The sequence below is a fragment of the Convolutriloba macropyga genome, chromosome 1 (assembly GCF_964194025.1).
Source record: "Convolutriloba macropyga chromosome 1, txConMacr16.3, whole genome shotgun sequence".
In the NCBI taxonomy this organism is placed as follows: Eukaryota; Metazoa; Xenacoelomorpha; order Acoela; family Convolutidae; genus Convolutriloba; species Convolutriloba macropyga.
The window spans coordinates 76,965,987-76,982,308 of NC_134468.1; the positions used below are offsets into that span (position 1 = coordinate 76,965,987).

At 36.9% G+C, this 16,322-nt stretch overlaps 1 protein-coding gene across 1 annotated transcript; it reads right to left on the reverse strand.

Annotated features, from left to right (window-relative positions):
- On the reverse strand, window positions 1–12,276 carry LOC142351674 (ras-related protein Rab-1B-like). Its single transcript, XM_075403817.1, has 4 exons — window positions 12,067–12,276; window positions 8,254–8,403; window positions 7,639–7,799; window positions 1–353 (listed from the first exon to the last, which is right to left on the reverse strand). The coding sequence occupies exons 1-4, from the start codon at window positions 12,153–12,155 to the stop codon at window positions 109–111; spliced, it is 645 nt and encodes a 214-aa protein (XP_075259932.1). The 5' UTR covers window positions 12,156–12,276; the 3' UTR covers window positions 1–108.
- Between the last annotated feature and the right edge of the window lie 4,046 nt (window positions 12,277–16,322).

Sequence of the window (16,322 nt, forward strand, 5' to 3'; positions counted from 1 at the left end):
CAATAAATCTGTAAATTAAACAACTAACAGTAATATGCCAAATGTCTATTAATCGAATAGATCTCATCATCAGCTGAAATTGTACAATTTAAGTTATTCTAGAACGAATCAGCAGGGCCGACATTTTCCATCTCCACCCGACTGAGGGTTAACGGGCTGGGAATTGAAAACGAATGTGCTCTCAGTCGTGGAGGCGCCACCCCCGTTCTTCTCGTGTCTTGAGTCGTGTTCGTCTACGAGTGCGTTTGACAACATGTTGAACACTTTGTGGATGTTGTAGGACTCCTTGGCACTCGTCTCTATGTAGTCCACTCCCAATCCCATTGCATATTGCAGAGCAGTTCCATATTGGACTAAAATATATTAGAAGGCTGAGAGAGAACAACCTAATGCAAATTGTGCATAATATAAGCTTGACATAGCTTGACTAGAAGCTCTACTTGTTCAACGTATACTTGGCCAGAGAGATGATCCCAGGATGAGGTCCGAGACCCAGGACAGGTACTGACCAGCAGATAGGGGTCCGGTGCGACCAAATTCAATGGTCTGGAAAAAAATTGGGTCGCGCCTTCCATATGGCCAATGACTATTTTTCGTCTGTTCAGTCTTGCCAACACCCACATTTTGGTCTGTTTGGTCTGGCCAATACTCACTTTTTCGTCTGTTTGGTCTCGCCAATAATCACTTTTTCGTTTGTTTGGTCTGGCCAATACTCAATTTTTCGTCTGTTTGGTCTGGCCAATACTCACTTTTTCGTCTGTTTGGTCTGGCCAATACTCACTTTTTCGTCTGTTTGGTCTGGCCAATACTCACTTTTTCGTCTGTTTGGTCTGGCCAATACTCACTTTTTCTTTCTGTTTGGTCTGGCCAATACTCACTTTTTCGTCTGTTTGGTCTGGCCAATACTCAATTTTTCGTCTGTTTGGTCTGGCCAAAACTCACTTTTTCGTCTGTTTGGTCTGGCCAATAATCACTTTTTCGTCTGTTTGGTCTGGCCAATAATCACTTTTTCCTCTGTTTGGTCTAGCCAATAATCAATTTTTCGTCTGTTTGGTCTGGCCAATACTCAATTTTTCGTCTGTTTGGTCTGGCCAATACTCACTTTTTCGTCTGTTTGGTCTGGCCAATACTCAACTTTTCGTCTGTTTGCTCTGGCCAATACTCACTTTTTCGTTTGTTTGGTCTGGCCAATAATCACTTTTTTGTCTGTTTGGTCTGGCCAATACTCACTTTTTTGTCTGTTTGGTCTGGCCAATACTATCTTTTTCGTCTGTTTGGTCTGGCCAATACTCACTTTTTCGTCTGTTTGGTCTGGCCAATACTCACTTTTTTGTCTGTTTGGTCTGGCCAATACTCACTTTTTCGTCTGTTCGGTCTGGCCAATACTCACTTTTCCGTCTGTTTGGTCTGGCCAATACTCACTTTTTCGTCTGTTTGGTCTGGCCAATACTCACATTTTCGTCTGTTTGGTCTGGCCAATACTCACATTTTTGTCTGTTTGGTCTGACCAATACTCACTTTTTCGTCTGTTTGGTCTGGCCAATACTCACTTTTTCGTCGGTTTGGTCTGGCCAATACTCACTTTTTCGTGTTTGGTCTGGCCAATACTCACTTTTTCGTCTGTTTGGTCTGGCCAATACTCACTTTTTCGTCTGTTTGGTCTGGCCAATAGTCACTTTTTCGTCTGTTTGGTCTGGCCAATACTCACTTTTTCGTCTGTTTGGTCTGGCCAATACTCACTTTTTTGTCTGTTTGGTCTGACCAATACTCACTTTTGCGTCTGTTTGGTCTGTCCAATACTCACTTTTTCGTCTGTTTGGTCTGGCCAATACTCACTTTTTCGTCTGTTTGGTCTGGCCAATACTCATCTTTTTTGTCTGTTTGGTCTTGCCAATATTCACTTTTTCGTCTGTCTGGTCGGGCCAATACTCACTTTTTCGTCTGTTTGGTCTGGCCAATACTCATTTTTTCGTCTGTTTGGTCTTGCCAATGCTCACTTTTTTGTCTGTTTGGTCTGGCCAATTCTTACTTTTTCGTCTGTTTGGTCTTGCCAATGCTCACTTTTTCGTCTGTTTGGTCTGGCCAATACTCATTTTTTCGTTTTTGTTCTGGCCAATGCTCATTTTTTCGTCTGTTTGGTCAGGACAATACTCACTTTTTCGTCTGTTTCGTCTGGCCAATACTCACTTTTTCGTCGGTTTGGTCTGGCCAATACTCACTTTTTCGTCTGTTTTGTCTGGCTAATACTCATTTTTTCGTCTGTTTGGTCTCGCCAATACTCACTTTTTCGTCTGTTTGGTTTGGCCAATACTCACTTTTTTGTCTGTTTGGTCTTGCCAATACTCACCTTTTCGTCTGTTTGGTCTGGCCAATACTCATTTTTTCGTCTGTTTGGTCTGGCCAATACTCACTTTTTCGTCTGTTTGGTCTGGCCAATACCCACATTTCGGTTTCTGCGGTCTGGCCAATACCCAGGTCTCTTTGGTCTGCCTAGGTTGTGTTCCGTCTGGCCAATGGCCTGGACAATGGTCTGGCCTAGGGTCTGTTCTTTCTGGCCGATGGTCTGGACAAGGGTCTGGCATAGGGTCTCTTCGGTCCGATGGTGGCCAAAGTCTGTTTGGTCTGACCGAGTGTGGCGAAAATCTTTTTGGTCTGACCGAGGGTGGCGAAAATCTTTTTGGTCTGACCGAGGGTGGCCAAAGTCTGTTCGGTGTGGCCAATACCTATTTTTGGGTATGGTCGGCCTGGAGCCATACTGGCGTCGACCCAATTCGGGCAGGCCAATACCTGTCTTGGGTCGCGGACCTCATTCTGGGATGCCTTAAGGAACAATAAAGAACGCGAAAATGGGTTACAAGAGATGCCCAAGTTCGAGAGCTTGAGACCAGTTGGTGTAATGGTTAACACATTAGGCTTTCAAGTAGGTACTGATGCAGCATTGGTTCCCACAGTAATTGCGCCTACTTAGACCACCCAAACAAAATATAGTGGATATCTGGGTTGTGCAATAAAAGTTGCAACAGTAAAGAAATTTCCAGCCTCTAAACTGATTTGGTTTAGATCATCAAATAAACACAGCATCAGGTACTAGTAAAGCACTAGTATGGCACTAAATTATAGTAATGTCTTGGTTAAATTTAGCCTAATTCAATAAATAATTCAGTCAACAATGTTGAATCAGTTTATTGACCTCATTTCAAGGCAATGTTTTCAAAATATCCTCCTTTTGGGTGTGCGAGTCAAATGGGCAAGCCATGAGTCATTGTTTAGCAAGTTAACGAAATAAACTGGGAACTGAGTCCCATTTTAATAAAAAATGTGATCGCTTAACAGATCTAAAAACTTTATATAGAATCTTTCCACTTCATGTCTTTTTTATAATATATCATTTTGCCCGTTTACTTGGAAATGGCAAAAATTTTCTGTTAGTGCACCCATTTGGATAGGTTTTTCACATTATGTGTGTATTTGAATTTACGTATGAATACGTGTGAATGGACATACAAATAGAAAATACAAATAATACAGGTTTAAAATTAATATGTGCATAGAAATAATTCAAAGCATATAATGTAGATACAAACTTGTTCTTATTTCATTTAGGAATTACGTGCATTACAGAGGGGAATACTACCTTGATATTCTTGAAAAACTTTGCAAGTATTGGTGCTGACGTATTATAATAGGAACGGATTTATAAAAAAATGTCACCTATTCAGAAGGGAGCATATCTATAATATGGGTGGGGGGGGGAAATGGGGTACCTAAATTGCGGCTATATGGGACGGGGGGGGGGAGGGGGCAAAGGAAAAGATCTGAAATGCCTACCCAGTGTACAGAAATGAACTTCCCTTAACTCCTGAGGATAAAAAAACATCATAGATTGACCGGAGGCTGGTGACAGAGAAAATCAGCATACAATCAGTCTAAAGATATTCTGTTTTTTTTTCAGTGTGGCCAGCACTCTGTTTGTGTCCTAATATACACTGGCTAGTCTTTATTTCGGATTGAAATTTAATCAATGAAAAATAGTATTGCCGCTTAAAATGTTTGCTCTAACTACGGTTCGAACTTCCGCGTGGGTACTGGTAACATTTAATTTGCGTAGCAAGACGTAACCACAGAGCTTACTGGTCTTTGTGGTAATTACCTACAAAACAGTTTAAGTATAAAGGGCGTCTTTGTTATTACTTTATTTGCCAGTTATAAGCTACAAAAGTTTGACAGCATGCTGCTCAAGCTTAATTTTGGCACATGTTTAATTTTTCAGACTATGCGGGACAAAGTAAGCGTGGGTGAAATCCATGACTTCAATTTGATCTAATGAGGATTAATTGCATATAGCATTATAGAAACGTTGATAACCTGATGTGCATTCGTTTCAAACTGATTTTTGGTTTTTACTTCTTATATATGATGGTTCAACGCTGATGTGTTCTGAGACGCAAGTCCGAGGAGAAAGCTCAAATTAAAACCCAAAACTGTTAGGGTGCGGGTTCATTTAGCAAAATGTATCTTCTTGTACAATAGATTACCCACTTGAATTTAATAAAAAGATTCGTAAGATCAATTTTTGAAAGAAATCTGACTTCAACAAAATATCTAACTGATTTTAAAGACGCGAAAAACGTTCAAAATTAAATTGATCATAGTTTTAGTTTTAACTTCTTACTATGTATGTATTGAAATGTAATCAAACACTCTACTTCCTTTTTTTTAATTGTAAGTACTCGAATGAAGAGCGTTTTTGTAAAGACTTTCAGCGAATGCAAGAAATAATACAAAGAAAAATAATTATCTCAACAAAACTAAGAGTTGCACCGAGTGGGCAGGAATAGGTTGTCAAAAATCAATTTATACCGCGATTCACTTCAAAGTTTTCAAATTGATAAACTTTGCGGTAAGTTTTAAGGATATTCACAATTATCTTCATTACATTAAGGAATGAGACTTAGTTAAATAAAAATTTTAGATTAAAAGAGTTGAACTGAGAGAACACTTCCCAAACACTTCACAAACTGAGAAGTAAACAAAAATTTAAACGACTTCAAAAGAACATAAAACATAAAATAACGGAGCCCCGGTAAATGCTGGCTCGAAAAATAACTCTCAGTTAAATTCGTAAAAATTGAAGACTTCCTTGCTGACTAAATTTGTTTACTTCGTCTACTCTCTTCCCAGGCGAAGCATTTGTTTACAATAAAAACAAAAAAAAGAAGCGGAGTAAAGTGCGTCTGCATTTGATGTTCCGACCCCGCTCATCTTGATTTTCGTCTTAGTTGTCTACCAAATGAGGAAGGAATAAAAACTTTCAAAATTCAAGTATTTTTCAAAAATAACTGGGTATGAATAAAAAAAAATTGCGTCCAACTCAAAGCATTCAGAGCAGTTTTTTTCAAATAAAATGCCGCTTTATAGGGCCGTGGAGATTTTCTTTTATTCAGAATACAAGACAAGACGAATAGAAAAAGCAAATAATAACAACAAACAGTAATAACATCCAAAACACGATGTCTATTTGTGGGAAATTTTTTAACAAAGTCGAAATAGCGTCAGAGAAAAGCTAAACTAAAAAACTACTAGTTCATTGTTCGTCACTAGAAAAGACTTGGAACCAGTCGTTAACTACACTCGGTAACAAAAGACGAAAAAACAACAAAAGCGGCTAACTAACTGAAATCATAAACTACGTTTGTAAAACGATAATTTATAACTCCATAAGATAAGACGTCGGAACTAGACATTATTGTTTTTTTTATACGACTACGATACGACTAAAAAAAGCAATTACAGAAAAAAAACAAAGCCTCAAAAAGGTTTTGCGAGACAACAATGTTGAAGCCGTTAAGACCTTATTTTTTGACCTAAGAATGCGAAATGTTTGGTTGGGCGTTTTTTGAACGGTAACACTGTGATAAGTGACCACTCATTAATGACACTAACAAGCAGACAATAAAAGAGCTAAGTTAAAAACAACGTTTGTATCTTTCGAAAACAACTAATTTAAAGATCATAAACCATTAGTTCCAAAATTAAATTTAAAAAGGGTATTTAAATCCTCCAAAGGAGGCCAACCTATTTTTTTATCAGAATTTGTCCCACGTGTGCAAAAAGAACTCAAATTTTCAAAAAATTGGTGTCGAAGCCATTAAAACCATAATAAATTCCCTTAAAACTGTAGATACGTTAAACTTCGCCTTCTTTCTCTGCCAGCAAAGTGATATGTTGACAAACACACACAAAAATTGAAAAACAACGTAATTTTTCAGACTATGCGGGACAAAGTAAGCGCGGGTGATCTTCATGACTTTCAATTTGATCTAATGAGGATTAATTGCATTAACTGAGGAGAAAGCTCAAATTAAAACCCAAAACTGTTAGGGTACGGGTTCATTTAGCAAAATGCATCTTCTTATACAATAGATTACCCACTTGAATTTAATAAAAAGATTAGTAAGATCAATTTTTGAAAGAAATCTGACTTCAACAAAATATCTAATTGATTTTAAAGGCGCGAAAAACGTTCAAAATTAATTTGATCATAGTTTTATTTTTAACTTCTAGCTATGTATATATTGAAACGTAATCAAAAACTCTACTTCCTTTTTTTAATTGTAAAGGCATATAAGTACTCGAATGAAGAGCGTTTTTGTAAAGACTTGCAGCGAAATACAATGTAAAATAATTAACTCAACAAAACTAAGAGTTGCACCCAGTGGGCTGGAATAGGTTATCAAAAATCAATACCAATTGGGAGAAATAGTTTAAAACATAACCAAAAATGAGGCTAAATGAGCAAATTGACACTATATAGTTTTAAATAAGCATTAAACCGGCAGAATGGCAGTTCAAATTGTCTTGCGATATGGCTGAGGTTTCAAATATTCGCTGCTGTACTATATGAGGAATTTAGAGATCGGAACTTAGAGATTGGAAATTAGAGAGGTTACGGCAGTACTGTTGAGAATTACCAGCAGTTTTAGCTAATGTAACTGATTTGATGCACATTTTAGTGAAAAAATTTAATTGAAATAAAATTTTTCCAAAAAAATAAGGACAAACAATTTGCTAACCGTTTTTCAAATAAGAAAAATTGGATGAAATAGAATGACGGAGCAAATTTCAAATCGTTTTAGCGAAGAAAAAGGATTTTAAGAAATTCAGAAAAGTAAACAAAATTGGGAAAATCAGCCGAAGCTCACATAATCTTTAAAATTGGATAGCTCCTCGAGAAAAAAACTCAAATTTCAGAAAACGGAGAAACCTAAATATTCTACGGTTAACGGGATTTCTGAAGATACCCCTCACATTTCTCGACGATAAATCCTCCACCCCCCCCCCCCCCCCCGGCAAGAAAAATATTTTCGGCACAAAAATAGCAAATAATTGATTTTCACGTAACGGTTTTGATAGTTTTTATCTAATCTCAGAAAGGAAAGAAAAATGGCAATTTCTGGCAGAGAAAACGCTGACCTAGTACAAACAGTAAAACAAAACAGTACTGATTCATAATATTCCAATAGTCAAAAGCCATATCAGTACTGTTTCATAGCAATGCTCTGAAAATCAGCTACGGCACTGTATCTTGAGCATAGGTTTTGCTACCATACTGTAAACAAAGAGTATATGCTGTACTACCTTGTCGTTTTTCGGTGAGGTCGTTTTTGTTTCCAATGAGCACAATTTTGGCACCTTTGGCCATTTTGGTCACACTCTGGTACCAGGAGTCCACATTCTCAAACGAGGCAGTGTTAGTCACGTCGAACACTACAAAGATGCCGTCTGCATTGCGGTAGTAGCTGAAATCACATCCACACATCGCATATACAAGATTAAAAACAGGAATGGTGGTCTTCGAAAGTAAAATGAAGCAATAGTTACTTTTTCACCTTTTTCTTATTCCAAACTTCTGCAAACTGGCAAGAAAACTGCCGGAAATGGAATAGTCTGCGGAAATTGACACTTACAACCTTAGTCCAACTCCGATGCATATCTTGAAAGATCTCGCAAGTTTCCTGCAAGTGTCGCTTATCTTGAAAGATCTTTCAAGATTCTTGCAACGGACGCTTATCTTGCAGGAGACTTGCAAGATCTCGCAAGATAGCCGTCGGTAATAGACTAGGGAAGGTTTTCAGTTGTGTATGTATAGGATTACAGATATTGCAATGCATTGTTTTTTACCAATTAAGATGCAAGGACGCATCTCATACTGAAAAAGCAATGTGAAAAGTAGCCATCTCTAGTGTCGCCTACCTGTGTGTGATGGCTCTGAATCGTTCTTGCCCTGCAGTGTCCCATATCTGTATCTTGACCCTCCGACCTCCCCTGACCTCTAGAGTTCTGATTTTGAAGTCCACTCCAATCGTGGTGCTGAATGTCTCAGAAAAACAGTCATCTGTAAACCTATAAACGATTCCCGTAACTTCAGTGCAGTTTGAATTCAGATACATATATATATATATATATATATATATATATATATATATATATTTAACACTTAATTATTTTATTCATGGTAGCAAGGAAACATCTGCACAAATCAGGATGGGATTTGGACAACTGTGTGGTTGAAAAAAAAAACAATCTGCGGTACATTAATCGGAGGTAACACCTGACAGGCGGGTAATCGGTAGAATGGCCCTATTACTATTAAAAACATGGTGATTTACTCGATGAATTTTTATTATATTGGTCATATCAACAATTTATGCAACCTAACCCCTATATGTGAACAATGACTTCACAAATAGGCGTGGTTTTTTAATGCGTTGACATAGCTTTCGCACGAGCAAAGTGTTCACTGATATTGAAGCTTACGCCATTTGTTCGATAAAACATCTATTATTGGACAGTTGAGGTAATAGCTATTGTTATTGTAACATGTAGCAGCATAATTGTTTTGCTGAATGAATGATAACCTAGATGAGACCAAAAGTTAATCTAGCAACGTCTTGCAAGATACTAGCAGAATAAATTATCTTGCATGATCTTACAAGAAAGAGTTAATCTTGTAAGATCTTGCACCAGATATTTATTCTTGCAAGATTTTTGCGAGAATCTTGCAAGATTAACTTTTTCTGGCTGAAAAAAGTCCTTGATTGAAATTCTAAAAAAGATAATTCAACTAAATGCAATAAAACAAACATACACGATTTCTCGAATTTTGTTGTTCCTCGAACTTTGTTTTTTTTTCAAGGTAAAAATTGTAAATGGTCACTTTTCTTAGCCCTCCAATCCTTTAAAAAGTTGTTGTATAGCAGAAAGGCTATCCTCCTACCAAGGTCAACACGTAGTTGAAATACAAAAATTTTCATATCAACTTTACATTCGACATAGTATTTAAAACTCTTGTATCATAAAATTGAGAAACGATCGGTTGAAAGGTTTATTCTGTCCACAAGAAATGTGAATAGGTTGTTAAGCACTACAAAGGTTCCAAAAAATTTTCCATTGCTATCCAGTTCTTTTATATATAATCTTTTTAAAAAAATTTTTCTCTTGAGTTAAGCTGTTTAATTTACTCCTATCACATTTAATTACAAATAGGGCTTCAAAGCCATATAAAACAACTGTCAGTAGTAAACTAAGCAGGTCTAAACGACGCAGAAAAAATGATCTTACGTTTAGCGTACCGTAAAAGGTTTTTTTATTGTGCGTGTAAAAGGCACTGTGAAATAGTAGCCGTTTCTTAATAATTTAATAAAAGATGCACTGACCATTCATACTTTTTTTTGGAAAGATCGATATTGACAATTGTGCGAAAATTACACAATTGCCATTTTTTGAGCGTTTAGGCACGTTAAAATTTCGTGGAACATCTCGCGCAAGTCTTAAAATTGTTGAAAGCAGTTATATCCCATAAGTGCCCATGTAAAGCACATGACAATGCTCAATTTAGGATATGTTCAAGGACATAAGATTTGTGGGTACTGATTTGTTCCAAAGGTCAAACACTTTATTTTCAAGGGAAAAAATGCGAATGGTAACTTTTGTTAGACCTGCAAATCTATAAAAAGTTGTTCTACAGCAGTAACGCATTCCTGCGGACAGTAACAACTTGTTGAAGTTGAAATTTTTGGATTCTAATATTTTTGGCCCTATTTTTGTTTTTCTCACGTGCATAAACAAAAATTTTTTTTATCATTTTTACCTTGGATGAGGTATTTGAAAAACTCCGATCAAAAAATTATTAAACGTTAGTTCACTTTGTCTACAATAAAAGTGACTAAGTTGGTGAGTTAAGCACTTCAAAGGGTCCGAAAATTCTGCATTGTGATCCTGTTTTTGATATATAACGCTTAACACAATTTTTCTCTCTTAACTTAAGCTGCTTTCATTGACTTCAGTCTCATTGAATTTTGAAAAGGGCTCCAATTCCATAATTTCAATTAGAAATAGTAAGTTATCCAGGAGCATAAGCTTAAACAATGCAGAAAAGTTGCTTTCACGTTTTGCCTAGTGTTTAAATGATTTTTTTGTTCAGTTATTTGGTATATGGCATTGATTCCCAGTTAATTATTTGCTGTTTCTGAATGATTGCAAGAAAGACGCACATACCGCTCCTACTTCGTTTGATATTTCCGATCCGATACAGAAAATTGTGCGAACATTAAACAGTTGCCACTTTTGGCCGTTTAGGCACGTTACAGCTTCCCCGAAGATCTACGGCACGACTAACTTTTGTTGAAGTCAATTTAATGTACGATACGCATACAAATCTATCCCCACAGTGCTCATATATAGCACATCATATTGCTCAGTTTAGGTTCTGTTTAGGTTCTTTTCATGCAAACAAAATTATGGTTAGTCAAAATAAACTGAAGGCACAAAGAACTTGAATTGATAGCGGGAAAAGGAACCGAGAATTCGTTCAAGCTCTCAAATCGTCAAAAAAGTGGTTGCCTTTTTGCGCTGTTCACCGCCCATTTTCCTGTGGGTTGGGTTTCTACGGATACACATATTGTCCGATGTTTCTTTCTGCTGTGCTCCTTTGGTAGGCTTGTTTTGCTTGCGACACTCTATTTATTAGCTTGCGACAATCTATCTGCCCCGCTCTACTATTGCTACTCTGGGCTTTGGGAGGGCTTTTTTTGCACGTTTGTGCATGGAAGTGTTTTCGCTGTTCTCTGTTATTCAGTTTTTTTTTCTTTTCAAGACTTCACAACTCTCCGACGATAATGATACGACACACGGCGATGACAACACGACAGCCAGGGAACGGGGAATTGTCACGAAAGGGAAAAAAGAAGAAAAAAGAGTTTTAAAAAATCTTTGATGGAAAAAATGACGCAAAGGACCTTTATACATGTGATGTGTTGATAAAACGTTACCTTTGTTTCTTTTTGTGATGCTTTTTTAGAGTTTTTACATTAAATTCATGACGCTTCGAAAATATTCTGTTCCCAGGATAAAACTTGGGATAAGATAAGACCCAGGACAGGGCTTTTTCGGTTTTTATTGAGTGCTTTTTTGCTTTTTTTTTACTCTTTTTGCGAGCCATTTTTTTCTTCAAAAAAAGATAATCTTGCAAGATCTTGCAAATCTCTTGCAATAGAAAGTTAATCTTGCGAGAAGTTTGCAAGAATCTTGCAAGAATAATTTTTGTCTCTGACTCGGCACTTCAATAGGAACCAGTTTTGCTTGTAATACTGCTGTAATAATGATTACAAAAATCCTGCAGATATATAAAAGAAGAAGAAACAAGCTGCAAATTTTTGCAAACGCCTTGAACACGTTCAAAAAAGCGTCCTGGTTATAGTTAATAGGTCAAAATTTGGGCGGTGGTAACGTAAATCTCAAATTTCTTGTCTTGTACTTGATAAACGACACGTACGAGATGCAATAGACAGACAAGTTACATAATTTAAATTTATTTTCTTTTAGGATATTTTACGAAAAGTGAACCTTAGGTTGTTTTCAATTTTCGAAAATTATAGTACTTTGATTTATAAATCGTCAGCATTTAACATCAACCACGCGGTTATCGCAATTTACTTTTTTTTGCAGAATAGTAATCTACTGTTTTCAGATTTCAAGAAAGAGAACAAAAATAAGAAAACATCTGACCGTAAAAATATTGAAGACTTTCCGACACTCGAGTCACCAATGAGAAGAAACTTAAATAGGAAATCGTACGTGTTTTCTGATTCGACCATAATGACACAAAAGCAGCAGTTATTTCACAAACAATCATTAAATCATTACAATTTCAGTAAACAACGAAATTCTACTCTTCAAGTTTTGAACTTTATGCTGAGTTATGTTTGCAACAAAACGACCAGAAGTTGCTGAACAAATAACAAACAAATTGATGAATAAGAATTCTTCACGTTGACAGATCATTCTTGAAAGTTTTGAGCATGAATTTATTGCTAAATTAGCTAAACTGCTGCAAAAAAAAAACAATAACCTAACCATATAAACGCGTTAACGAAAAATAAACGATAATAGCGCAAAAAAAGATCTATTCATTATATAATAAAAAAATTGTTCGCGAGCTATCAATTTCGCATTTGTCGATGTTTTCTGCGCAGCATGTTTTAGACTAGGACCCAGTAAGCAGAGTTAGAAATTATTGACATTACGCAAATTTAGTTTAAATTGCTTTAAAACTAGAACTATAGTACTGTCTGCGATTAATTATTTCTAAATTGTTCAAAGAAACAACGCTTATATCTTGTCACCATAACCCATTGTTTTTAAAATGTAACTTCCGTGTTTTCATTGGATAGAGCTTTAATAAATTATGATATCAAATTTTCTCTAGGGCTTAGTTATGGGTAAGTACTAATCAGCAATTAGCCATAGTCAGGTATTAGTAAATCGAAGGAGTTTTATGCAATATCTTACACCTGGTACGTTTTCTTTGATTGCAGCCTAATTAATCACTTTTACGAGCTGAATTTGTTGAGGCTATTCATGACAATGGATGACAAAAATTTAGTGGTTTTTCAACGCTAAAAACAGTAACGCAAAACGGATGCTAAGAAAAAAATATTCCAGCGCTCTCCGGAAGTGCCCTTAAAGAGCCCTTAAAAATTAATTAGAAAACATGTAAAAGGCAAATATTTCGCACGACTAGTGTTCGATAATGGTATTAGAAATTCGCCCTACACGAGCATCAGATCATTCATGATTCAGCACAATAAGTTCCGGTGAAATGATCTTTTTTGTTTCGAAAGATACACTCAAATCAAAATATTACTTCTTCCTCAAAAAAACCCCATGCAATCAATTGGTCCAATTTCGATCAATCGAAAGGGGAAATAGAATTCCGGGAAAAAACCGAGCTCCCAGTTTTGTTGCTCTATGTCTATGTTCATGTGGCGCTTCTTTAACAGCCTTTGAAGAAAAAGAAAACTGGCGTTCGAGTTTTTGCGGTGATTCAAAATTTCCATTGTCTCATTGCCAAGTGTATCGAAAAAGGAGGTTTTTGAGGCGGTTAAAGTATTGAAAGCAAAGCAGCATGGAAAAGCTGCCGCGGGAGGAGCCAAGAGCAGGCCACAAAAATAACTTTTGAAAAGGAAGAAAACAAAAAGAGGGGGCAAACTCTTAATTGATTTTAGAGATACACTTACATCAGTCAAGCAGAAAAAATTTTTTGCTCTACAAAAACTCTGGTGACTTGAAAAATGATCTTTGCCTCCTTGCATAACTTTCATCATAGCAATTTTGTTTCAATAGCCCAACGGTAGACAATGAGTCGGGAGTGCCTCAGGGAGATCCAATAGGTCGACTTTTGTTTTTCCTGACTATTTCTCTTCTTAGTTCTGAAATTGAAAACAAAAAATCAAACCTCTCACAACACTGCTTTGCACTCGTTGACGGTATTGCAGTATCCGCAACGGTAATTTTGGAAATTCTAACAATTTGAGCAGCAAACATTGATTTGAAAATCAGTAAAAATTAGTGAGAGTTATGGTCAGTCAAAAGGCATAAAAAATTGATAGTTTGATCAGGAGGAACAATTTAAAATGAATTGGCGTCTCAGGAGGGTCCAGCGGATTTGAAGATTTTTTTGCTTCGGTTCCCAAAGTTTAAAAAAATTCGGTATCTCTGGTGTCAGATTTATCATGCATTAAAGGCGATTGTTTCAATTAGTTAAGCTGTCACTAGAATCAAAAGATCAACTGATCATTTCCGAAATGTTCGATCACGATCTGGTAGAAACTATTAAAGATAATCCAATTGAAAGAATCTCCTTTACAAAAAAATTTAGAGAAATTCTGATCACGTGGCCATTTCTATAAAAAATTAGAAGCAACCTGTTAACTCGACTGATGAGAGTTTGTCAGGCAGAAATACTTCCAATAGAGAAAAACTATGTTGCTATATTTTTTTCTACAACAACCAGGTGCTTGGTTTTCCGGAGCTCCCATTTCAGCCCTGGGCCTTGATTTATATCCGAATGAGTTCCGTGCTGCTCCTAAATAACGGTATGGAATCAAAGTAAACGGATCGGCTTGTAAAACTGGAACTCTGGAGGTAATGGGCAACCGTGCCGTGTCATGCCACGGTCAAGGTGATATGATCGCTTGTCATGATTGTTACAAAATGATTTCGGTCAGCCTGCTGGAGCGCACATTTGTAACATCTGTGAGAAGAATGGCTTCACTACCTTAGAGCAACTCCATACAGGGTTACCAGTTCATACCTGTATGGAATGCGCGTGAGTCAGCAGCATTGGATGTTTACGTCACTGCTGCAGGCTGCATTGTAACCATCAAGCGCTATCGCAAATGCCGCTCAGATGGGTGGTTTTTCCTTGAACAGAAAGCTCGATAAGTATGCCCAAAAATTAGCCCATTTAGATTTTTTCTTTCCTTAGGCGTAAATTTCGTACGGGGAACGAATCAAACGAATCGTCACATTGATTGAAGTCTGAAGTTTCCCCGCGTGCTGGTTTATCTACAGATTTCATGCACTGTCTCAATCAATCTCTGTTACGGCTTTTCGCAGGTCTACAGCCCATGCTGATTGCAGGAGATTCGAGATTTCAGGCACACTTGAAAGCGAGCGAGACTTGGAATCCTTATATTGCCCCTAAAAGACGCAGTTCTCTTTGAAAAAAATGTCGCTCAATGAGCGGGAAGAGCTAAACTTGATGAGGAAGCTCATCCGTGGGGAGCTCACAATTTTCTGTGTGCACAATTGGGGCTAAAATGAATGGCGAAAATTTTGGTTTCAAAAACAGAAGAAATAACTTCAAATTGTCAACATTGTGCAATAATCTCCTTTTTGAATTAAAATATCTTGTCCCCGATGATCAGTTTCAAGTGTGTCGTGCGAATTCCCAAGCCGCAATAGCACAACGCAAAATTTAGTGCAAATTTCGTCATCCGGTTTCCCTCTACCCCTGAAAATATTAAGCTAGTAGTTCAAAAATTGCTGAAGTCGGAACATCACATTTGAATATGCTAATCCCCCCAAACTACGGTTCCCTCTACAAAATAGGATTTTTGAAACCTTATGACAAAATATTGAGGGATTTTGGGAGGAATACGTATGACAAGCTTGATGTTTTGATCAACTTTGAAAACGAGCACAAAATGTCGAAGTTAGGGAAAAGCGCATGACAAAAGAGCTAGACAAGTTCATTGATTGCCCATCATAATTGTCTATCAGATTTCAAATTTGATAATTTTGTTTGCGATGGTTAAATTTTTGATTCTTTTATGAAACCTTATGACGTTGTAAGAATCGGTATTTTTGCAGGTTCTAGGATTGTTGGATTGTTATAGGAAATTAGTTACATCAAGGGCAGATTTGTCCTCGCTTGAGTTTAGCAATATACCTGCTGAGTAATGATTACCACGAATTTACTTGAATGATTCCAACTGATTCAATCTGAACTGAAAAACATAGACCAACTAACTTTGGATGAAATGCTCCTGAATGACAAGTGGGGAGAAAATAAAATTAAGGCTGTATCCTGGACTTTTTCTGGGAGCAAAAATTCGGACCCGGCCCTGGTTGGTTTTCAAAACAGCGACCTCCAGGACAGCAAACAGACATCTTAACCACAAGCCTACAACCAAGTTCTTATTCAAATGCTAATAATCAGCTTTATATCAGCAAGAAAATTTATTTCAGAGTAAGAGCAATTGAAATCACTCAAAATGAATGACAGAACTTTGAAAAAGTCACCTGAGAAGTCACAGAATGTAAAAGAACAAAACGCAAAAGTGGTACACGCAAAAAATTTGCATAAAAAGACCAACGCGTTTACAATTATATCAATGATCCGTTTTGAACCCTGATTTCATTAAGTCCTAACTTTCAGAGCCATTCAATACTGAATCAGGAAAACTTTTTTGAAAACC